This window comes from Schistocerca americana, chromosome 9 (assembly GCF_021461395.2).
Source record: "Schistocerca americana isolate TAMUIC-IGC-003095 chromosome 9, iqSchAmer2.1, whole genome shotgun sequence".
In the NCBI taxonomy this organism is placed as follows: Eukaryota; Metazoa; Arthropoda; class Insecta; order Orthoptera; family Acrididae; genus Schistocerca; species Schistocerca americana.
In genome coordinates, this window is record NC_060127.1 from 141,073,155 (window position 1) to 141,098,181 (window position 25,027).

General features: G+C 38.4%; 1 protein-coding gene across 5 annotated transcripts in view; it reads left to right on the plus strand.

The window, feature by feature from the left end:
- Window positions 1–20,539, plus strand: part of LOC124551086 (F-box/LRR-repeat protein 17-like) — a 72,452-nt gene extending 51,913 nt beyond the window's left edge. For 4 of the 5 annotated variants that reach the window (XM_047126016.1, XM_047126014.1, XM_047126015.1 and 1 more), the window contains exons 6-8: window positions 1,932–2,105; window positions 12,347–12,571; window positions 18,184–20,539. In XM_047126016.1, coding sequence (XP_046981972.1) covers window positions 1,932–2,105; window positions 12,347–12,571; window positions 18,184–18,316 — 532 coding nt within the window. In that variant the 3' untranslated portion in view covers window positions 18,317–20,539. The remainder of the gene's footprint in view (window positions 1–1,931; window positions 2,106–12,346; window positions 12,572–18,183) is intronic. The other variant, XM_047126017.1, reaches the window with a different exon arrangement.
- The last annotated feature ends 4,488 nt before the right edge of the window (window positions 20,540–25,027 follow it).

Below are 25,027 nucleotides of genomic sequence, written 5' to 3' on the forward strand. Positions count from 1 at the left end.
TAAATTTGGCACAGTTGTTAAAGAATGTCATATGGATGCACACATATGTTTTCATGCTTATTGAAGTTATATGTTTTAATTATAAATAATTGAAATTTTTTCAACAAGATGAGTACAAATGTCCCTTCTATGAAATTCTGTCAGACTGGAATTAATGTTCTTGTGTACAAAGTTTGATATATCATTATTACAAATATCTGTGGAACAGAATATTGATACCTTCTTTTGCTAGATTTTTACAGCTATTCAAATTCCTAGGAAAAAAAATCTTAGAGGTTTGCCTTAATAATAATAATAATAATAATAATAATAATAATAATAATTTTATTGTCATTCGGCCATTACAGCAATAGACAACGTCATATACATACTAAAATACAATTAATAGTTTGAAAGAAACAACAGGTTTCTTGTTAACATTATAGTATTATATTACAGTTTACTATAGTAGTAAATGAAAGTTCACCGAGCGAGGTGGCGCAGTGGTTAGACACTGGACTCGCATTCGGAAGGACGACGGTTCAATCCCGCGTCCGGCCATCCTGATTTAGGTTTTCCGTGATTTCCCTAAATCAATCCAGGCAAATGCCGGGATGGTTCCTCTGAAAGGGCACGGCCGACTTCCTTCCCCATCCTTCCCTAATCCGATGAGACCGATGACCACGCGGTCTGGTCTCCTTCCCCAAACCAACCAACCTAAATGAAAGTTCCTTCCACAGAATGTTTCACTATAGTAGTGACTGATTTATGCCAAATTTAATTACATAAAATTGGCAAAATGTAGATTATGGGAAGCCTGAGTTAAAGATTTGACAGTGTTTATGTTAGGCCTTACCTTATCAGTGCAAACTAGTGCAAAACATATGCTTTCTCCTTTACATCCTCAAGTAGTCTTTACTTTGCTTGTCCTCTTAGGTTAATCTGATTTTCAAACTGAGTAACAGTAATGTCAGCAGCATCAATTCTCCTGCTTGTGATTTCCTTCAATGTCGCCAATGTGAAAGCTCTTGGATCAAATACTAGCCTCTCCAGAGTCTGTAGTCTGCAAGATTAGTACAGTTAAAAACTAAACAAGCATCATATGGTGCAAATTCATCAGCAGTTGTGGAAACAAATGTTGTCTTGGGGCATGGTTACCCTACCAGGGAGTTGGAAATTTCATTAGGATTTTGAGTTTTCCATGCGCATACTGAATCCGCTAAACACCAAAATATTCCCCACATTGTGGCTCCATAAAACTGGAAGAAAACACTGCTGGAATAAGTAATATGTGAAAATACAGGACAACAAAGGGGTGTGGCCCATGCAAGCTTTTGTTAATTATTATTTTTATCACACTTAGAAGTGGAAATGGAAGATAATATTGAGGAACTGAAATTTCAGTTCCATGTAGTAAATGAAGAGCCAATAAAAAAAATTCTCACTGTTTTGGTCACTTTCATATACGTCCTCACTTAATGATACCCAGTGAAGGAATATGTAAGGTTCAGTCGATTCAGTTTTTTTTAAATATTTTTTTTTCTTTCCCAAGGAGTCGTAACCTGGCATCTGCTTACAACAGAACTAACTTTTTATACTCATTAGTATTTTATTGTTCCAGGTGTATACACTTAAATACTTTATTGTTGTTAACATTTTCACTGATTTATCGCCAACAGCATTACCGGACATCAATCAGTGTCTCTGCTTATTTATGTGTAGTACGTTACATTTATGTACATTAGTATTATCTTCCAGTCACTGCACACATCACAGATCCTCTGAAATCTTCCTGCTTTGTGGTACTATACTCTGGGCTCGTGACCTCCCTGCAGACGAGAGTATTGTCTGAGAAAAGCCTCACAGAGTTTCCGACATTTTGCATTAGATTGTTTTTGTATATTGTACGTTTTGTTATAAGTCTAGTACACACCTGTTTACTGTCCCTTTAGGAATGGACGATTGCAGAAACTACAGCACCTTCAGCTGAGTGACATGGTGCAGGATGAGATGGTGCGCGCCGTGGCGCAGCACTGCCCGGACCTACGAGAACTTGAACTGCTCAGCTGTGCGGGACACACAGATGCTCTTTTTGAGCCACTCCACCGACTTAAAAAGCTGGAAACGTAAGTGTGAGCAACACGACAGTGTGTTTGTTTTGCATTAAATGCTTGTAACTTCGTGTCCAATTTCTTAATGTGACACACACTTTTATTCATACAAGATAGGTGAAAAGCAGAACTCGCACAAAATCTCTAGAGAAGGAACTTACACACAGTGGTGGCACTTTGAGGTACAGGCACGCGCATTTGTGCCCTAAAGCGTTGTTTGCTCCTAAAAGTCGGTGCACATTAGCTACTCTGCAACCTGCAATACTCACCTGCCTTTCATTCACTGCAAAAGTTCTCAGATTGTGGTGGCACATGCGTACACTTTGAATGAAATTACAGGATGGGGAAGTGGACAGCTGGCCAGAAAGTAAGTACTCAACATGCCCAGAAAGAGCAGACTATAATGTTGAGGCCCTGTGCTCTAAACTAAGTTGGTATTCATTCTGCTGCGTTGAGTGTGTACACTTTGGTGTCTGTGTGGTTGCATGTGTGAATGTGTGTACTCTTACTGCAAAATAATCGAGAGCTCAAAAGCTAATTTTAACCATTTTCTATTATGTGTTTGTGTGGCCAACACATCAATCGTCTGTAGGTTGCGATGTTCTGCTTCTACTTTATCGCGATATTGGGTGGCGATGTAGATTAAGCTTGTGTGTCAAATTTTATATTCTCATTTATGATGACCGTGCATAATGAAGTTGGTTAGTTATGCGGACCATCACAAATAGTTTGATATGGACTACATCCACAAATGGTCTGTGTTAGTTAACAGATTCCAACTGGATATGCAGATACAGGTTTTCCCTTCTCCCCACGATGTCATAGGCATTGGCACAGCCACTTTTCTTCCGTGGTTCACACTGTATCTCTAAGGCTGGACCTGACTACTCGGAATAAGCCGTCCGACTAGCAGTTACCACTGAGGCGTAATCTATTACATTCTCGAAAAGTGATGGGATATTCCATCTGTCTAGTGAAAATGACAAAGACCAGTCTTTATTGTGAATTTGGTTAAAGTTATACGCTGTGATAAAGTATAAAGCATAATGTATACAATGGCAGTGAAATACAGCACATGAATTTATTTTTCATAATCGATCTTTTAGATTTATAGCTGACACAGACTTTGCATCTTGGAGAAAGGAGTCTGCTGTCTTCAGGTGGTAATATAGATAACTAATAGTGACCACAAAAATATTTACACAGTCCACCTCCGTACTATGCCTGAACAATGGCTGGTGCATTACATTCCACCACGAATGGATTTAAGATGTCTGTCATTGGCCCAACTAGCATATACGCTGTGTCGATCTGTCTCATGATACGTGAGCATAAATAAAACGTACAGCCAAACGTCAGGTTGTACAAATTCAGTACCTAACTAAACTTTTTACACTGGCAATCATCATTCATTTTTGCGGCACATCACTTCACTAAAGTCACACATTACACTACAAGGTAAGTGGTTGCTTTTCACATATCTTATGTATTTTTCCATCCAGGAGTTTTCATTATTGGTACACATATTTATCATATTCCAACTCAAAGATATATATGCATCATGTTATATATCATGTTAGAATTTGAGGAACATTGATGGAACCAATAATTCTGAGTAACTGTCACCCACTGTGCTCTCCATGAACTAGCAACACCAGTGGAAGATAAGCCAATGGGCCATCATTACACCTGCTCATGCAAAGGTTGCTGTATGGAATATGATGTCATAAGGGACTTTATCTGTGAAACACTAGGATATTTAAGACACTGCTCGGCACCATTCACAATAAGATCCAGCACTATTGTTGATTTTCCCCATAAGGCAAAACACAATCATCTTCCACAATATACACTGCAAGATAGTGTCCATAGCCCATGTACCAATGCATTTGAGAGACATTGTGCAGTAGACTGTCATAGGTGTACATGGTTTTAATTTGCAACATCAGATAAACTACCAATTCCGCTTAGAGCATCAGTGAGGTTGTGCTGCCTCAAGTGTCACTGTCTGCTCTCAGCCAATGTCCATCATGTTGAGCCTCAACGAACATCTGATGTCAGATACATCACCTTGCATAACATTCATAATTGTTATTGTAAAATATTTTTATTGACCATTTCATGTCTATCCGCTTCAGTGTGCAGGAACAAGTCCATTCTACTGTTGCCAAGGAGTAGCTCTCCTCTCAAAACTGTATCTTCCTTTTAATTTAATGTTAGATGCTCCTATATCAACCTTCCAGAACATTCGGGGTGCCTCTTTCACTGCTCTCCAGAAACACAGTTTTCTCCAACTTCTAGTGCCCTCGCTTTTCCCACAGCCATTCTGTGCTTTCCTGAGTAACAGTGGTCAAACACAGTTGCCTCACACCTCCTCGAACTCTGCTGCTGTCCTCAATTGTGTTCAGAAATGAGTTTGGAAAGGGAAGAGTACATGTCTGCCCTATTTCATCCCACTTCTGCTGGTTTTAAAACGTACACAGTATTGGAAATTTTATTTATTATTTTATTCTTTTTTTATTTTTTATTTTGTTCTTTTTTATTTTGTTCTTTTTTATTTTGTTCTTATTTTTTATTTTGTTCTTATTTTTTATTTTATTCTTATTTTTTATTTTATTTTTTAATTTATTCTTATGACTTACTCTAAAGGATCATTCATTGCTATCCTAGACAAACTGTTATACCGGTATTTCTAGAAATTATTATCATCAATATTTATCATATCAGATAATGCCCCCACCCCCCACCCCCTCTAGAAATACCCCTGTTCCTTCTTAATCTCAGAAAAAAAGTTTCTTTGCAACATAGCTTGCACACATAAACAATCTCGAAAATTTTCTCACTATTGTACTTGGTTCAGTCACACTTCCAGCTCAACAACTACTGTGGCACAATCTTATCAAAAGGACTCTTCTGAACTCAAACAAAATCCACGCTGACCGAAAAGACAATTAGTGGCCCCGAAGTTAATGTCCAGAGTCTTGTGGTGAAACGTAACTCATACTGAGTGCAGCAGAGCAAAAGCAGATATGTTGTACTGCAGTTTAAAATGTTTTTCACAAAGGAGGACTGCCCCAGTTCAATTCTCACACCATTGAAAAGAAGAGTGATATAAATGTTAGTGTAATTGTCCTCGAGAAACAGCTGAAAGTGCTAGAGTGAGCTAGTTCCGTGGAATCCTTGGGTTCTAGACAGAAGTTGTGTATGGGCCAGCACCTGTTTTAGAGTAATTTACTGTGGATCACTCAAACAAGAAACTGCCTGTTTGTTAGAAGAAAGCATGGATCATACCATCTATATGATCGGTTGCAGAAGTGATTCGTGAAGCTGCCATCAGATCTCTCTGACATCCACTTATTGCAGAATTTTAGAACACATTTTGCACTCAAATGTAATGAGTTATCACAAACAGAATGATTTTCTTTTGTGCCGACAAGCACGGATTACAAAAATACTTGTGATGCAAAACCGTGGGTTTTTCCTACATGACAACTGGAAAGCCACTGATCTATCCAGTGTTCTGACTTTGGAAAAGCATTTCACTCAGTACTGTATTGACATTTATTAACCCATTGGCTTATACAGCTGGCTGCAGGTTTCAAGCTGCTGTTACATTGTTGGCTGGTAGTACAGTCAGCTATAGCTTCTTCTTAGTGTTTCTTATTTTCTGTCAATAGATGGTGTGTGGTGCATTATATATCATTGGAAAGCTGAAAAAATGATCTATTTAGTGATGTATACCACATTTGATTTCTTTTGGTATTTTGGGAGTTATAAGCAATCATTTTCAGACTTTTTCAGCAGCTGTGTAATAGCAAGCAATGCTGTATTGCAAAAAGTTTCTCTCGGACAAGGACATAAAAAAATCTTTTGAATAAAAGTTACAGCAGTGTTTCTTGAAAGAAATATTTCTTGAATGTGACGTTTCTGATAGTTCTGATAATGGCTCATGGCTCTGAAGTCGATGGATATAAAAGAAGTAAATATTCTATCAACTATCCATACAGATGTCAGTATGACAGTAACAGGAAAAACTGACAGGAAAACCGAAACCCCAGTCCAGAAGCCCCAAGCAGTTATACAACACAAGTAATTCAATGAATGCAGTTGACAGACAAGATCAGCAGTTGTTATCTTTCTCTGTCATGAGAAGATATGCCAAAGGATACAACAAAATTTTCTTGTACCTGATGGACATTGGGATTTTCAATTCATATGTCACACTAAACTAAGTAACAGGAGAAAAATCTTGTTTTAATCAGTTTAGAAGTCAGCTGGCTGAGGACATAATAGAAACAGTCACTCTTCCACCAGACTATTCTAGACATGGATGGCTTCATTATGGGATTACCCATTAAAAGTGCAAGCAGCAAATTGGGCACATTTTGCTAGGTTTATTCCCCTTCCCCCCAATGCCATCAAGAAAACATCCTGCAGAAACTGTATAATGTGCAGAGCAAGAGAGAAGAAAAATGACACACTGTATGGGGTGAGAAATGTCTAGTGATGTTGCACATGTCTGAACTTAGGACCTTTGTCTTTTGTGGACAAGTGCTCTAGCGATAGACCACAAAGTTGTAATCTGCAATAAAGTTTCATATCACCACACACTCCATTGCAGAGTGGAAATTTCATTCTGGTCATCATTAAAACTTGATACGGCAGCAGCAATGTTCTCAGAGCCTGTGGTTTTTCCAGTTTCTTTATCTTATTGGTACACACATTTCTGATGTGTGTTTGCATTTTCAGCTGTTTTGAATATTTAGTTTATTGTTGACAGTTGAATAGGTTGTACGTGTTTTCAAGTGCTCGGCAAAGCTTTACTTTCAAAGCTGGATGGATCAAAGAGTATGCATTAAATTTCTCTTGAAAAATGGAATAAAGTGCAGCACCGAATTTGAATTGTTGACTGGATTTAGCAGATCTCGTCTGAGTCATATAAATGTTTCAAAGAGAATTGAAAAGACGTTGAAGACAGTGACTGCCTTGGACGTCTTAGCACATCAGTTACTGATGACAGTGTGGAAGAAGTAAGAAAATTATTTTTTTTCTGGAAAATCGCTGAATCACCATCAGAGAGGTTACTGATGATGATGTGATTCCTGTGTCTCCATACTAATCAGTTTTTTCAGATATTTTGGGCATGAAACATGTAGCAGCAAAGTTTGTTCTGAAATTCTTGAATTTCAACCAAAAACAGTATCATGTGGACTGAGATGTAGTACTTAGGGAAGGTAGGATTCAGTGTGGATGGGGCCTTACTCAGTTACCGTGGCTCAGATTATTTTTTTTTTTTATTATTTTTTTTTTAAAGTCACGTACACTTTATTTGGAACCAATTGTGAACAAGGCTGACAATGAGGAACAGTTATCAAATCTGGCTGTTAAGACACACTGTTTAATAAAAAATTCTTAAGCAAGTGGCACTCATGGCTGAAGGCCTTAATGACCAGAAATTCAAATTATTTTTTGGCTGAAGGCCCCAATAGTAATAACTCAAAAAAACAATTTAACAGCTGAATGCCTGGATAACAAATTCTTAAGAACAGTTAAACTTCTCCAAGAGGTACTAAAATATATATATTTTTTAAAAAACCACAATCATCAAAATTTCACTATTAAGAGAGAATATCTATTTAAACATTCTTTAGACAAATTGCATTCATGGCTGAAGGCCTTATTGACAAGAAATTAAAATTACTTGTCAGCTGAAAGCCTCAATAGTAATAACTCAGAATTAAAATATTTAAAAAAAATCATCACAATCTGATCAAACGAAGAGAGAAGTGGGCCTCAGACAGTGCTCCAAGGATTGGCCTGGGAAAGTCGCTCAACTTCGTGACCGATGAGACTGGCAGCCAAGAGTTGTGGTCACTTAACCGGACGGCAACTCAAACCAACACTCTTGCAAAATCTACCTAACGTCTGGTAACCAACACAACGATGGAATAACCCTGGCAATGCAGAACCGGTAGACAGCATTACATCTTGAGAATCCGGTGTTTAGAACATCCAGAAGCATAAGGAACCACTACGACCAAGGTAATCCAAAAGAACAAAATATCCGAACCACAATCAAGGAGGCTGTCGAACTACGTGACTTACCATACAGCAGCGGCAAGGTGAGGAAAGGTACACTGCCGCGAAAATACGCTAACCCCCAGGGCAGGTAACTGGGGCATTGGCGGCCACTAGGCAGAAAAATACTGCTGGTTGAACTTCATCAACAAACACAAGGAATTCAATGCTTAATAATAAGAAGTGAAGGACGGCTAATTAATTTTGCCAACCCCAAACAGTCCACTTGTTGCTCTTCATCTCAGCAAACCTGCTAGCAGCAGTGCGTGAACAAAAGGCGTGATCTTGTAATAGTGGAGGTTTCACTACTGGGTTAATGTTCACTCAACTCAAACGTCCTGGGTCTGGTGGACAATGAGGTTGTGGCCCTCGCAACTACAGCCCCTCGATCTGGCGATGCCTCTGTGCTGCCAGTGGTCCCGGCATGTCCTTGCGCTGCCGGACCTCACTGCTGCTCTGTCCCAACCGAACTGCCGACACACCCGACCCATGAAACACTTCGCTCCCTTCCAAAGATAGTACCACGGTACTAGATATCGCTAATGCTGCTGCTGCCACTTCCGCACAGACAACGCCAGCAAACGTAGTGGCGCCAGTAAACACAAGAAGAAAATGAGATGCCACTATCCATATTACACGATACCAACCTACCAACGGCACCAACACGAGCCGCAACACAGCTCATGTACATCGCTCAGGAATTGCTGAATCATGTTGACAATAATCCAGAAATTCTAAAGTTGCTTTTTAACAGGTGATAAAACATATATACACAGGTGTGACATCAAAACTGACACCTAATCCTACCATTGGACATTGCCTAAAGAGCCAAGACCGTAAAGAAATTTGAGAAGTTCGATCACATGCAAAGGTTCTTCTCGGAACGAGGTTGATGCTGATGAATGAATAAAGATTCTTTAAGAAAAACAAAAATTCCCATTACATTTTTTATCACACCTTGTAGACCACAAATGAAATATTGTTGATATACAGTGGCAAAAGCAATCAACCAAGGACTTAAACCCATTGGGGGACTCCAGAGAGTCACATCTGTGATTTCCCTAAATTGCTCCAGGCTAATGCTGGGATGATTCCTTTGAAAGGGCACGACTGATTTCCTTCTCCATCCTTGATGCAATCTGAGCTTGTGCTCCATCTCTAATGTCCTCGATCTTGACAGGACTTTAAACGAATCATCCTTCTTCCAGAGAGCCACATTCCCACGATGAAATCTCCAACTCTTAGACAGCTCATGGACACATGTTTTTCAGGTAGCCATTGAACTACTGTACTACACTGAGCCTTTACAGCCGCTATTCGTCCATTCATTAAAAATCAGATTGACATCCCAGCTGCCATACATAAAAAATTCGGCACATTATGACATACATGGGTTTACAATTATATAACATATTGCCAGTGAAGGCATATGTGTGTTCAAAACCTCTACACAAAAGATGTTTTATACAGTATGAGAATTCATTAGGTTTTCTGGAAAGTCTGTTAAGCAGGCGTGGCTTGTAGTAAAATGGTCTGTGGTGGAGCCTCTCCAGAGCATGTATTAAAATATATTTCTCGGTAAAGAATTACAGAGCTGAAATCACCAAGACACATTTTGTGTACTTACCACAAGGGTGTAAATAATGACAGTAAATGTTTTTGGAACTGTTGACATCGAGTGACGTTTTTCGAACAGGTAGTAGCTAAGTGATAAGGGTGCGCGTTGAAATTCCAATTAGCTCTATGTATCAGAAGTTTGGGTGCCTAAGTCCCGTGTAGTACAGCTCATATGGATCCATTGAACACTCTGTTCATCCTGCCTAAGGGTCTCCTACCATCACCTCACGTACTGTTGCTTATGATGAAAGGGAATCAACAGAGCAGCAGAAGCTCTGTTATCAAATTTCTGGCTCTGTACATTTTTATTATACTTTGATGGGTCATTAACCTACATTCAATATTAATGTTTCCATTATGTTGAAAACAGTTTTTGTTCCCGACATTGGCTTTTAGATCCCTTGCTGGAAAGACACATGAAGTTGTAAATGGCTCACTAGAGTTCACTAGAATATGGTAACATAGGTGGCACCATCTAATGAGATTTTCATGAATAATTGGATGAAGTAAGCATGCAAAATGTGTCCCATCACTGGTAGTTACCAACAATTTCTTCACTCACTGATGTCATTCCTTTTTGTGAACGTATTGTTCCCGAGTTATAGTGTGTTTTATTTTATTGTGAGTACCTATAGCATACCATGAGTCTGAAAATAGCACAACATGAATTCAGTGTACAATTTATCAGGTAAAATTTGAAACAAGAGCTTAGGGAAACTGAAGAAACTTGGAACACTCGTACCTGACCAAACATCAAACAAGATCAAAAAACAGTGCATATCCATGCAAGGGTATAATAAGTAATATCAATAGATCAATGTACAGTAGCGTGTTTGGTCGCCAATGTCACACTTCCTGATGCTTCAGCTCAACAAAAAAGGTATTAAAAAAGATGCCTTTTGAAAAGATCTTTAATGTGGTGTATCACTTAAACTGCATATATTTGCAATACATAAGCATTGATTAAAAACCTGACAGATACAGTACATTTGCTTTACAAATGCTTAAATCATTAAATATTTCAGATTCAGAACTGAAAACATGAAAAACATTAAGTTCACAGCAGAGCTAACATACGCCACATGAAAGATCTCTCCAGAATGTGTTTGTCATGATAAAATGTCAGAAAACGTGGCTTCAATGTTGTAACATAATATCTATAGGTCATATCTCAGATTTAGCTTTTGGTGCTATTTAGTAGTTGATTACAAAAAGCAAAGGAGATGCAGTTTGTAAGCTCCTCAAAGAGTCCTGGCCCCATAGTTCTACTCTTTAAATGTTGCAGCCTTCCCCAGTGTGGAAACTGATAGTGGAATCTGATTCTGAGTTCTAATGCTGTTTCATTTATATTGTTCGTGTATGTGAGTACATAATAAATGTGTCATGTGTTTTACAATGGAGTAGCAGTATTTTGTGATATTTAAAACTGTCCCAGCTTATAGACTGTAGTATCTATATTGGTAATAGCAGCAGATAATGTGTGTACATACAGAGTATTCATTTTTACCTTTTGCTACTTGAGAGGGCTCCTGTGAAAAAAGTGTGATCATAGGATGATGAAACTTTGTGGAAACATTTGTAAGGGCATGCAGAAGAGAAATAACAAATAAACCATTGAAAGAAACACATCTTAATTTCTGCATGAGAGGGTAACATTTGTTAATTGCATACCATGTTAAGTTCCGGGTTACAAAGTGTTGCTCAGTGTGATGACCATCTGCATACACAACAGCCAGGAACTTTGTATGGATACCATTTCATAGTTGTTCGCAGCACTTTTCAAATGGTGGAATGTGGAATGTTCAGCTGTCTTGACACAGCTCGTGCACTGCTCGAAAATAGCACATTGCATTCGGCATACTCAGCCGTGGCAACATAACTTCTTCAAAAATTTGCACCACAGTTGGCCTCTCCGAGGAGCAATTCCCAAATCACCAGTTATTTTGAATATATGAATAATATTCCTCAACCCCAGTGTGGAAAGAGGACCTCTCCATATTCCTTAAATGCATTGATACTTGTGAAGAGTAGCAGCACTATTACTGTTGTTTTGATAAAACAGCCTTACAAATAAAGCACCGCATGCCTTGTCCAGACTGTCTTCAGTTGTAATGCACTATCAGTACTGGCATATATTGACAAGTCACGACACTAATACTGCTAACATCACAAATCCTGCAGCGCACAGTTTGAACATAATTCGTAGAAAGTTGGGTTCCCATACAGTAAATAATTTTGTCACTACTGGATCAAGTAGCAAAAGTTTAATTATAACCCCACTGTGTTTCACTGTATCCTTTTCATAATTCACATGTGTTTGTGTGCTTGTATGTGTACACAAAATGATGAAATTGAGTGCATTTAAACGCTTAATGATAGATTATAGATAGGTAAAAATTGCTTCTTTTACACTGTTACTTGATTTAACAATGACTTGAACTACTGACAACAGTGTACTATTTATATTATCGTAAAAATCCTTATAAACATTACTAAAAAGGTTTCTGCTGAAATATTTCCTGTTAGCAGTTCTACAGAAATATAATTTTGCTGTGTTTCAGATTGAAAATTTCTTATTGTCAATGTCTTGGTGGAAAAGCAATATCATACATAGCTCAAGTGTCAGCATTGCACACTTTGGAGTTCTGTTCTGTTAAATTTTATAAATTAAAGCCCAGCGTGGACTGCATTCTCGAAATGTCAGAGCTCCGCAGGCTTTTCTTCAAGTATTGTATTTGCTGGGCCATACCGTTTGACAAGTTTCCTGGCAGACTGGTGAACCTCAGGTAACACTACATTCATACTAGTGTAGTAGTCTAGCTAACAGGTGTGTGTGTGTGTGGGGGGGGGGGGGGGCAGCTTCCACAAACACCTTGGAGTGTTATACAGGAGATGCAAGCAGGTTACCGGAAGTTCTGTTGTCATTGAATTCCAAAAATTCTTTCTATGAACCACAGCAGCACTCAGCAGGTGACTTCTTCTCTGGACTTCTGTGATCATTAAAATGTGAAAGGGGAAGTCTTACAAAACGAAATAGTGACCAGTGGTAAGAGAAAAGTAGTCGATCCCAAGAGGGAACTAAATGGATGACCATCATGTGAGGTCATACTGCCTACCGTAACAAAACAGGAAAAAGGACACTAAACCCTGTCAGTTGGAGAGTTTGTGGATACTATCTTTTTGGGACATCAAAGGAATCTTGTTCTGGATTTTATGAAATGTGAATGGCAGTTAATTCTCAAGTCTACTGCTGAAGATTAGATGGGTAGATCACATAACTAATGAGGAGGTACTGAATAGAATTGGGGAGAAGAGGAGTTTGTGGCACAACTTGACTAAAAGAAAGGATCAGTTGGTAGGACATGTTCTGAGGCATCAAGGGATCACCAATTTAGTATTGGAGGGCAGCGTGGAGGGTAAAAATCATAGAGGGAGACCAAGATATGAATACACTAAGCAGATTCAGAAGGATGTAGGTTGCAGTAGGAACTGGGAGATGAAGAAGCTTGCACAGGATAGAGTAGCATGGAGAGCTGCATCAAACCAGTCTCAGGACTGAAGACCACAACAACAACAACAACAACAACTACTACTACTACTACTACTACTACTACTGTGAGTTACCGAGATAAGTGAAAATAACAATTCAATATAAGTGCTGTGGTCTCTAGGGTACTGGTGTCTCAATTTAAGATGACAGTTTTTGGCTGAATCCTGCCCAACAAATGTGAGAATTGTTGCATCAGTTCAAATGGGACATTTTTGAACATATACCCTACAGCCCAGACTTCACTCTAACTGGTTTCCATCTCTTCATGGCCTCTGAACAGAGGCTCGGCTACAATAAAGAATTTGAAGATACTGTAACAGGCCGGTTGTAATCTTAGCTAACAGGGTTTCACGCAGAGAGAATCTGTTGCTCATTAACTATTTGTGCATGGTATTTAGAGAAAAATTGGGAAAAATGTTTTTTTATGAATATTTACTATATATGTTGTACATATGCCATATGCTTTGCTGAAGTTGTTCTGATGCTACTGGTTCAAAAATAAAGTAATTGTTCTAAATGGCATGTCATTGAAATTCATTATATGTGTTACTCAGATTTAAAGTAATTAGTATAAATACATAAACTAATTTCTTATTTATTTTATTAGAAAGTGTTAAAACTTTTTACTGTTTAGTTAAAGAATAAAACAGCATGTTTCTTTGAATCTTACATTTATTTTTAACCGAAAATTGTTCTACAAAATTGATTTTTTACTGATTTATTTTTAATCAAAACTTCTGAAACAGTTGTTTTGTTTGTTAAAACACAATGCAACATTGCATCTGGAGCATTTGACTGTTGAATAGGCCTTTGTACAAAGTCTGCATCTTGATTCTGAATCTAAATGCTCAGGCCAGTATCCGATTTGGTCAAAGTGCACGTCAGCAACTGGGCAGATTGCGTTAGGCTTTCTTTTGGAAGCATGTGGTCTTAGAGAATCTGTGATTGGGCGGCCCCTCTTTCTTTCTGGTGTACCAGTTCCTTTCTTCAGTGAGGCACTTGCTGTGTCTGCTACTTCTCATTTTTCTGACCACAATGTCATCTCTAAAACAGCCAAGCATTTACACAAGCCATGTCTATGGAATGGAAAATAATTCTCAGGCAGTACCTTTTGCTTTTTATGTTTATTCAGTAAATCAGGATGGACATATTCCTCCTGTGTGCATATTATACTCCAGCACAATGTTCTGACATAGAACTTCTATGTACGATCTGTTTATTTTTCTCCAGTGTTCCACATTTGCAACAGGTTCTGTGCCTTTATAAAGAGAAATCAGGTGGACAGCTTTATTGTCAAACCATTTCAAAACTACAATTTTGTTTTCTTCATCTACCCTATAATCGCAGGTTCCTTTGGCTGCTTTTTTCATCCCTGCATCAGTTTTCTGATTGCATCCACCCAGTTTGATTTTTCTGGTGGTTCCCACAACATATATTCCTTCATTTCTAAGCTTTGCTGCTGCATTAAGGGATGTAAACCAGTTGTCCGTAAAGACTTTGAGAATGTGCCTACGCATGTCAATTTCAGTCAGCCACATCACTACATTTCCACTCATTCCTAACTCAGGATTACATGCAGTGTTTGTTCCCTTCCCAACATACACTTTAAAATCATAAATGCAGCCACTTGCACCAACTCAAACAAATACTTTTATGTCTTATCTGTGTGGCTTTGATTTTATATACTGGCACATAGAAGTGTGTAATTTTAAAGGCACAATAAGTTCATCAATGCCATTGTATTCTTCAACTTCAGTTTTGAGAAAATTGTTCTTTAGTTGATCTAAAGATGGCTTCACCTTGAACAATTTGTATGCTGTGTGTCACATCTGGGCAACATATTTGCATTGTCGTTCACATGCAAATACTTCCTCAACTTTCAAATAACTTCTGGGAATTCAGCCAGGTAACACTTTCAGCGACCGCCGATATTTCGGCGGGAGAACACCCCGCCACTTCAATGCAAACTGCAATGGACAGGCGGCATACATGCAAATTTAAAACCTCGGTTCTTGGATTAAAGCAGGAAAGATAATACACACACTGAACACTAGTGCCACCAAAGATGACCTAAGTCAGAGCTAGTGATAGTGAGACTATGAATGCGCAGGTGAGGTAACATTGACTCTGTCCCTCTGTTTTTTGACAAGGGAGAGAGCCGGATTCCAAACAGAGTTTAAACAGAAACCTCCATCCCTGTTAACAAGGTTGCTCGCTAATTTAATCTCAACTGCATCCCTAATAACACTGTCCCAATAGCTGGACGTGCATGCCAATATCTCGGTGTTATTATGTAACATGGGGTGACCAGTATCCAAGCAATGTTCAGCAATAGCAGATCTACTTGGCTGCTGTAATTGTGTGTGCCGTTTATGTTCAGAACATCAGTCCTCCATGGTCCTGATAGTTTGACCAATATATGCCATGCCGCAGCTACAAGGAATACGATATAACCCGCCTTACGCAGTCCACGATCATCCTTAATGGAACTCAAAAGTGCTCTAATTTTAGATGGAGGTCAGAAAACACATTTCACATCATATTTCTGTAAAATACGACCGATCTTGTTGGACGTGCTTCCTACGTAAGGCAAAAAGGCAGTAAACTTAGGTGTTGACTCAGAATTATCATCAGTCACCCGATGTTCAGTTGGACGATAGCGCAATGCACGTTCAATCTGTCTATCACTATAACCATTTTGACAAAATGTAACTTCAGCGTCAGAAACGACATGTGCCCTGTGTACCAAGGTACGAAGTACCCCTTCACGCTGAGCCGGATGGTGACAACTATTAGCCTGTAAGTACAAGTCGGGGTGAGTACGTTTCCTGTAGACTATCCCAATGATCCATCATCCTTCCTCCTAACCAACACGTCAAGAAAGGGAATGCAACCATCCTCTTCCACCTCCATCGTAAAATGAATGTTCGGGTGGATCAAGTTCAGATGTTCTAGAAAGACATTCAAATTCTCCCTACCATGAGGCCAAACAATGAAGGTATTGTCAATGTATCTAAAGAAACAGGCGGGTTTCAAAGGCGATGACTCCAATGCACATTCCTCGAAGTCTTCCACAAACAAATTTGCGATCACAGGAGACAATGGACTACCCATCGCAATTCCATCTGTCTGCTCGTTGAGATTAAATTAGCAAGCAACCTCGTTAACAGGGATGGATGTTTCTGTTTAAACTCTATTTGGAATCTGGCTCTCTCCCTTGTCATAAAACAGAGGGACAGAGTCAATGCTACCTCACCTGCGCATTCATAGTCTCACTATCAATAGCTCTGACTTTGGTCATCTTTGGTGGCACTAGTGTTCAGTGTGTGTGTTATCTTTCCTGCTTTAGTCCGAGAACCGAGGTTTTAAATTTGCACGTATGCCGCCTGTCCGTTTCAGTTTGCCTCGACAATGGCGGGGTGTTCTCCCACCGAAATATCTGCGGTCGCTGAAAGTGTTACCTGGCTGAATTCCCGGAAGTTATTTAAAAGTTGTATACACCAGGAGAAACTCAGGTCTCACTTCCTCAACTTGTAGAATTGACAGAGTGGCATCGTGTCAGCTATCTGTTTATAGCTTGTCTCATTTGCTTAATTCATCTTGTAAATGGGAACACTCACAATACCACTTACTAAATGAATGCCAATGAACTGTCTCATTGCATTGGCACTAGCATTTATACTTTGCCTTACCCTTGAGTTGAGTATACATTAGTCTGTGTAACTAAATTGTAAATTATAGCCTCATCAATAAAACTTTCAGAATATTGGAAGGGGGTATGTTCTTCACTTAGTGGATCTGAAAACTGCACAGCACACTGTACATCCATGGCCTGCAGATCCTTGCGTACCCACACATAGCACAGGCAATTTGCATTTACAGCTCCTAAAGTTTCTATCCATAACAGCTATAGGAGTTTCATCATTAGTACGAGGATCATCAAACCTGTCCAGTTCAACTTCTGTCTGTTGAGGCAATGCTTGCTGCACTGGTGGTTCATCATCAATTTCACCACCCGAAATAATTTCGTCATCTGATATTTCAGATTCATCACAGCGCCGAAGAAGAATTTCATTATCCTGTAGAGCTTTGTGTTGTCCATGCTTAACCCATAAAGAAAATATGATGCAAGAATGAAAACTACAAAATATTATATAAGAACAAAAACAATACATTCTCATGATACAAATTCATCTTTGTATACGCCATACATATTAACACATGAATGACTCCAAATGGTGACATTAGTAATTAAGTAATAATTAGAGGTAAAAATGCATACGTAACTCTATTGCATACTCATAGTTTTTTCCCCTTCCCCTTTAGTAACAAAGTAAAGCTGGTTCCGTAGCCGAGACTTTCAGTATACACAGAATAAAATGAATCAAAACGTGCTGTTCACTGACAAATGCAATAGCAAAACTCACGACTCTTCTGTGCTCTGTACATCAAACAAACGACAAGTCACAAAACCAAACGCCACTGCAATCTGTTAGCCAAATGGTGAATATTTAAATCTGAATGGTGATTGTATAGAGAAATAAAGTGTAGTTTTAAGGATGGTTTTAATAGATGTGATTCAACTATTCCAGTATTTTATTCATAGCCGAGTGAAGCTTCTTTTTTGATAGCTCTCACATTTGATGCAGCACAACATATTCCTCAATAATAAGCAGCTTTCCTGCCTCGTGTTGCCCACAGCGCGAATAAAATTTTGGTAGAAGCAGTAATCTGACTTGTCTCCTTTAACTAATGGAAGCTTTGAATGAGTGTATTTATATTACGCAGAATAAAAATTGACTGTGGCAACTCTTGATAATTACCGTGTCTCTTGTCTTGTGCAAACAGAGAGCTGGAGATTGACTACTGTGACGGAGACGAGGGCGTACTGGAGAGAATCAGTGCCCAGATGCCAGACCTGAGGGTGGAGGGCACACTCGGGGCACAAATCACAGATGATAGTCACGATGAATACGAGTGACACCATTTCCAGGGTCTGCACACAGTCGGCACATGGAGCGGGATAGCTATGGGATCGACACACTGACGGAAGTTGCACTCGTGTTCTAAAGACCCTGACTACAAAACTCAGCCACTGCCTCCATTTCCTTACTGTCAGCTTCAACAGGGCATTGGATGCCCAAAATATGGAAATGAGAAGAGGAAAACAACTGACAATACGTGAACAAAGATTTTAGTAATTGCACATGTCTCGAGTGTCTCAGTTTTGTTTTAAATTATTACATTTAATTATTGATGTATGTTACTGGAAGGTCTGCTGATACAAATAAAAATTAGTTTTTGTAATATTACGAATGGCATGCAATGTTTTTAATACTGTGTGGCTGAAAATATTTCTTTCCGTGATTGCAGATTCCAGTTTTTGGTATGTAGTAGTGTCTGACTACATATGTTGGTTACGCTAAAAGAAAACTTGTGATTTTTATTATTCCTTGTGCATTTTGTTGTGAGGTGATGTTACTCAAAGCAACAAATGATATGATATGAATTTAATCGTAAAAGTTGATGCCAGTGATGTGCAGGTTTGTGTTTGTGGTACAGTTTGGTAGAGAAAAAAAGGTTTGGGTCCCTATGATGAATGAAGGACCTCAAAGGATTAACAATCTTCAGTCCTGTCTCACCATTGAAGCTGTAATTTTTCCTAACTCATAAAATCCTGTAGTTTCCAGAACAGATTTCTGCAAGAGTGCCTCGGCTTTTATTTTATTTTTTATAAATGGCTGTAGATGATGTAGTGCTCCATCTCTAATGATCTTGTCCTCCTTATCATGATGAACTGCTGTCAGTGTTTCTTCAGGCTTTCAGAATATCACTACAATCTAGATAAAGATTTCCAAACTTTTCAGCCTCCATTGCCAGTTCAGACTTCCCATAACAACTATTAATTATGTCTGCTTACTTCAGTTACCGTTGTAGTCGTGGGACTGAAGACTGGTTTTACACAGCCCTCCAAGTTAGTCTCTCCTGTGGTTTCCTCTTCATAAATGTATGTGTGTACCCTACACCCCCTTGAAACTGTTAACTGTAGTCAAGCCTTGGTCTTATTCTAGCTATTAATACATTTCTATTTTCCCAGAAAAGTTTTTATTGCTGTTACTAGTCTGTGTTGTATACTCTTTTTACTTCTGGCAGTGTCAGTTATCTTGCTGGCCAAATACCAAAATTCACCTGCTGCAGGGTGACCAGTAGCAAATGGATCATCTTCAAATGAGCGGTATGTTAATATTTAAGAAAAGAAAAAGCTTATTTATTCAATATCAGAAGTTAATGTTTTTTTTATTATCTATATGGCCACTTAAAAAAATGTCCAAGTGGCAGCCCTTCTCTTCAACACAATTTTCAAGTCTCAACTAGAGGTTACTTATAACTCAGGTATTGGTCAATAAAATCCGTGCTGGCACCCGAACAATTGTAATAGTCGATGCCGAGACACTCAGCCAGTTGTATGAGTTTCAAATTCTGGTGTTCCAGGAACGAATAAACATTTATTAACCAAATAAACACAGAATAGATAATGGATAAGACCTGAGGCTAGTTACCACTAGAGAAGAGTTTGACAAGAACTGTCTATAACTGCCAACAAATTATCATCATAAAATATTCATAAAATGTCAATGTACACAGAGAACAAAACAAAATCCAGTGCCTGTCACAACTGGTGTAAACACAACAGCTGACAGTAAGTGACAATCTCGGTCACTAAGTCAGCCCCTCAGCAGAAGTGGAGTGCTGTCAAAAAATCTCGCTGGTAAATGCACTCGGCATATGGAGTGTGTTCTGCAGTCAGGTAGCAGGTCTAGTGTGAGTGGATGCTGTTACACTCAAATAGTTGAACAGAATGGGTAGTGCCTTGAAAGGAGGTTATGAGATGCATACCAACAAAAGCAAAATAATATTAATAACTGGTGATGCAGAAAGGATGTACGTTTTTAGAACAGGCAGTATTCAGGCTCAGGTAGTAGGAGAGTGGGACTGATGTGGTCATATATTTGGTAGCTCCTGCCATTTTGTTTAGTTGGGTCACGGAGCTGCGGACTGTGCAGCATCATGTGTTTGCTTATGATAGTTTTGTGGGCAATAATGAGTCTACCATTGCAGTTCAGCACGAGTTTTGTCACCATTTCAATCATGCGAGACATTGTGATGTAACAAAATAAAAGTGATGTTGTTATTCAATTGAAAAGTTGGAGTTTGAGATTTTGCTTACTGTTTTATCAATCACAATTGGCGTAATAATCATGGATTGACCATTGTCATAAAATATTGCATAATGAAATGTGAACAGTTTTTACTTGCAGTTTCGTGTGGCTTGAGGCAATCACAACTGGCGTGCTATTGATTAAGAAATTGCATTATCGTCTTTCTAATTACTTCATGATCGTAGATACGATCATACCCGGTCGTGAAGTTATTGTTATGAGAAAACAATTTCCTAAGGGACCAGAAAGTTCTTAAGGGCGCAAAAACAACTGTAACATCACACAAAAGGGAAATTCAGTATTAAAGTGGATGCAAGAAGACGATAAAACAGTTTTCTTTTTATCCATGTAACACGCACATTGGACTGCTGATCTTGGTCTGTGTAATCTTAGCAAAATGCATAATTAAAATGAAAATAATACTGAGGAGATGATAGGAATGAGCACTGCTAAATGATTCAGTATTCTCAGAACAAATATTTATTATAACTGAAACATATATCGTACCTTAAGCTTAGTACTACATTGACGGTAGATTTTTATGTCCGTTTCATGTCTATTGAGCGCCCTTTTATATAGCCAGTGTCCTCTTTGAGTCACTCGTGCGCCGTCACGATAAGTTATAACAGTTCTTCTTTTTACACTTCACTCAAACTTAGACGGAACATGTTTTTATTTATTTAGTAAAAAATTAGATCAGACCACCACAAATCTGCGTCCGTCTTACTTCAGAAAAACAGTACAAGTGTTTAGCGCTCAAGGCTTCATTTGTTCTCTAGCGAACAAAATAGTGAAGGATCGCATATCTATCCGTATTCTTCTGTTTATATTGCCGCGCAAAGACGACGAATTACCTTATTTAGGAAATTCCACCGTCACTATGCGACGCATTATTATACGTTAATCATTCTTTATAAACAAGTATTTGCCTTCTGGCTGAAAGTATTAACTATTTGCTGTTTTAATGAAGCCAAAAATAGCGAATATCACATCGCCTCCCATGAGGAGAGAGGGAATGCCGGAGGATTACCTCGATCCTCATGTCCTCATGAGATATTCGTGATTTTTGGTGCGACATTTACATAATGTTACTGGCGTACTAAGTACATAAATTGAAATTACATTTGTAAAAAAATATATCAGATATTTTCATTTTTCAAAACAAAGTTTTTCACTTTTTGTTCTTCAGTCACTTCATTCCATAATACCAAGATTAACACTTATGTGCATATTTAAGTTTGGTCCATATTTGCTTATAACAATAAGTGAACGTTCATTTCGCACTTCAGGGGATAGAATTCAGAAATTACATTCTCTTGAGCTTAACAACTAATACATGAGTACAGTGAGTGCTTATTTTCACTAAACTAGAGTGGACAATGTTTGAGCTTCTGTTGACTCATTGTGGTTCAATTACAGTTTAATAACGTAGCACTACACTTTGTGATGCTTTCACTTTCTGTGCTAGCTGTCTACGGCGTTCATCATGCAGTACATCTGTCCTTTCCACTGTGGTGCCAGGAATTCAAGTGGCTTCCCGGGTTTTTATTTACAATATGAAACAGAAGAAGTGGAAAATTATTAGTATAACTTACAACCTATTGGATACATTTGTTAAGGATTGGGACCGGTCTGGAGTTCAGGGTCTTCCTATAGTGCACATTCATTTTCTTTGTCCATCAAGAGACAGGATTATAATTCATTTCTGTGAATGCTACTTTTCAGTATCTGTTATTTTTAACTGTGATTTGTCGCAGTTAAGAGTCGCAGTTAAGGAACATAGGTCGTGTATCCCTCCGCCACTGCGACTTCTGCGACTTCTGCGACTTCTGCGACTTACCACCGTATGAAAAAGTTACATCTGTCCACACAGAAAATTGCATCTCAACAAACCTGTCATTGGTAAGTATGTTTTACGTTTTTTTCTTCAGTTAGCTTTAATTTTGTATTAAAGAAGCAACTGTGAAAACTTCTGCGACTTCTGCGACTTACCACCGTATGAAAAAGTTACATCTGTCCACACAGAAAATTGCATCTCAACAAACCTGTCATTGGTAAGTATGTTTTACGTTTTTTTCTTCAGTTGGCTTTAATTTTGTATTAAAGAAGCAACTGTGAAAATATTAATAGTGTAATTAATATGTAAGTAGCCGTACAGTACCGTAATAGTTCGTGTTTAGAAAATGAATTCTAACATATTGTTATGTTCACAGATACCTGAACTACATTTCAGTCACTCAGTAAAGTGATAACTCAAAATATCATTGTCGACAGATCTGAAGAAATTGCCACTGCGTCTTTAGACCATTTTCGTCAGACGAGAGGTTAGTTTCTAAGCGTTTCGATGGACTTAATTACTTCAGTGAGATCGTTCTTGCAAATGTGATATTCATTATAGCAAATATTAGCAATCTACTCTGTCAATTATATTGCTAGTAATTAGTGACAGCAAAAATTGTTTAATAATCCTTGTGTTTTTGCAGACGCAGTTCTGACTCTGACTACTGGTTGCTGTATGTATCTATCCAATCAAGGCTGTTGAGAGAGACTCGTGAAGATTCAAGACAGCTCTTAGAGGATTTGCAGTTTAAAAGTGAAATAATTGAAATAAGTGTGTGAGTGATTAAACTGTGTTTTATTGAAGTTGTTGTGCGATTTTAAAGGAATAATAAATGTTAAATACAGTGAGTGAATAATAAAAATCTCATTTTCCACATGTTTAAGCTGTCCAATACCCGTAATTTTCCGCCACTTACTTACTGCTAAACACTTGTTGGATAGCGACGTGCCGCACCCCCCCCCCCCCCCCCCCCCCCCCCTTTCTCCACAATCTTGGTGTGACACTGACCTGTAACATATCCCGAAGTCTACAATATGCATTTTGAGGCTGTTGATATGAAAGTGGGAAGTACAGATCTTCCAGTTAAATCAGGAATAGCTTAAGTGCATTACTTGAAAGTAACACAGGAAAAGCTTACTTATGTAGGTGGTAGTAGTGTCGGCAAAAAGTTCTTGTGTGTGAAGTTGCCATGTAGAACACCTGGTGTAAAACTTTTCTCCCGAGTCTTAAACTGTGTCGGAACAAAAGTGAGGCATTCATATGACTCAATAATACTGTTTTCATTTCACTACACTTACACAGATGTCTGAGTTCTGCTGTGTTAACATTGCAAAGTCCTGTAGGCATGTGGAGTATTAACCAAAACTGTCATATTGGAAGCTGAATCAAACACATTTGTTAAGTTACTTGATATTTTCAGGAGAAAAAAGGCAATGTTGCTTCTTATTAATATAATACATTCAGAGTCACAGCAGTATTTGACCAACCATAACTGATGCTGAATGCGCATGTCGTCATATAATATGAAGGGCTTATTTCAATAGTGGTACAAGTCCATTACATCCACTTTTCTGTCTATAATGCTTCTGAAATTAATGATCCAAACAAACATAAATAAAGGTTCATCTCTAGCAAGAAGCCATATGCTTGAATATTTCTGGTATCTCAACTGCAGATTTTTCAGCGCTCATTTAACTTTACGACTCTGTATCTCAAAATGAACAAAAATGGACTTGTACCACTATTGAAATAAGCCCTTCATATGCACACACAGCACATCGATCTCGTGAGGCACAAGGCTCTCATAACGAAGTACGTATGTCGGTCAACAGATGACACTAGGAAAAGTATGTTAACTGCGCTTTTTAGTTGCTACTTGCGACTCTTAGTTGCGATTTGTCACAGAAATCGCAGTTTGACTCGGTAGCGAATAGCGTAGTATGAACTTTGCTCAACAGATGGCAGTGCTAACTGCGCTTTTTAGTTGCTACTTGCGACTCTTAGTTGCGACTTGTCACAGAAATCGCAGTTGGACTCAATAGTGTATCGCAGAGATGGGCGTAGTACGAACTTTGACCCACAGATGGCACTGTTAACCGCGCTTTCTAGTTGCTACTTGCGACTCTTAGTTGCGACTTGTCACTGAAATCGCAGAAAGCGGTGCTAAATTCGACCAATAGATGGCTCACGTCTTTGAATGTGAAATACTACTTGCGACTGCTAACTGTGACTGAAATCGCAGTTAGATTCTGTAAAGTTGCTACTGTGATATCTGTGACTTCTCAGTCACTGTGATTTGTTTATTTATTTATTTAGTCCTTCAAATCCTATATGTATAGAATATATACAAGGATATTGGACATGGTTAGGTATTTACAAGATAAAATACAGTTTGTATTGCAATCCTAAGGACTAGATATTGAAGTAATTTAGCACAGATTCATAAATACAACAAACATTACAGGCAACATACAAATTAGAATATTAATAATGCATCTTTATTTTTGTTGTTTGGCTTTTATATATTCTGTCAGACTGTAAAAGCAATGATCAATTAAATATGCCTTTACTTCAGCCTTAAAACCACAGAGTTTACCTATTGATTCAATATGTTTAGGTAGATTATTGAAAA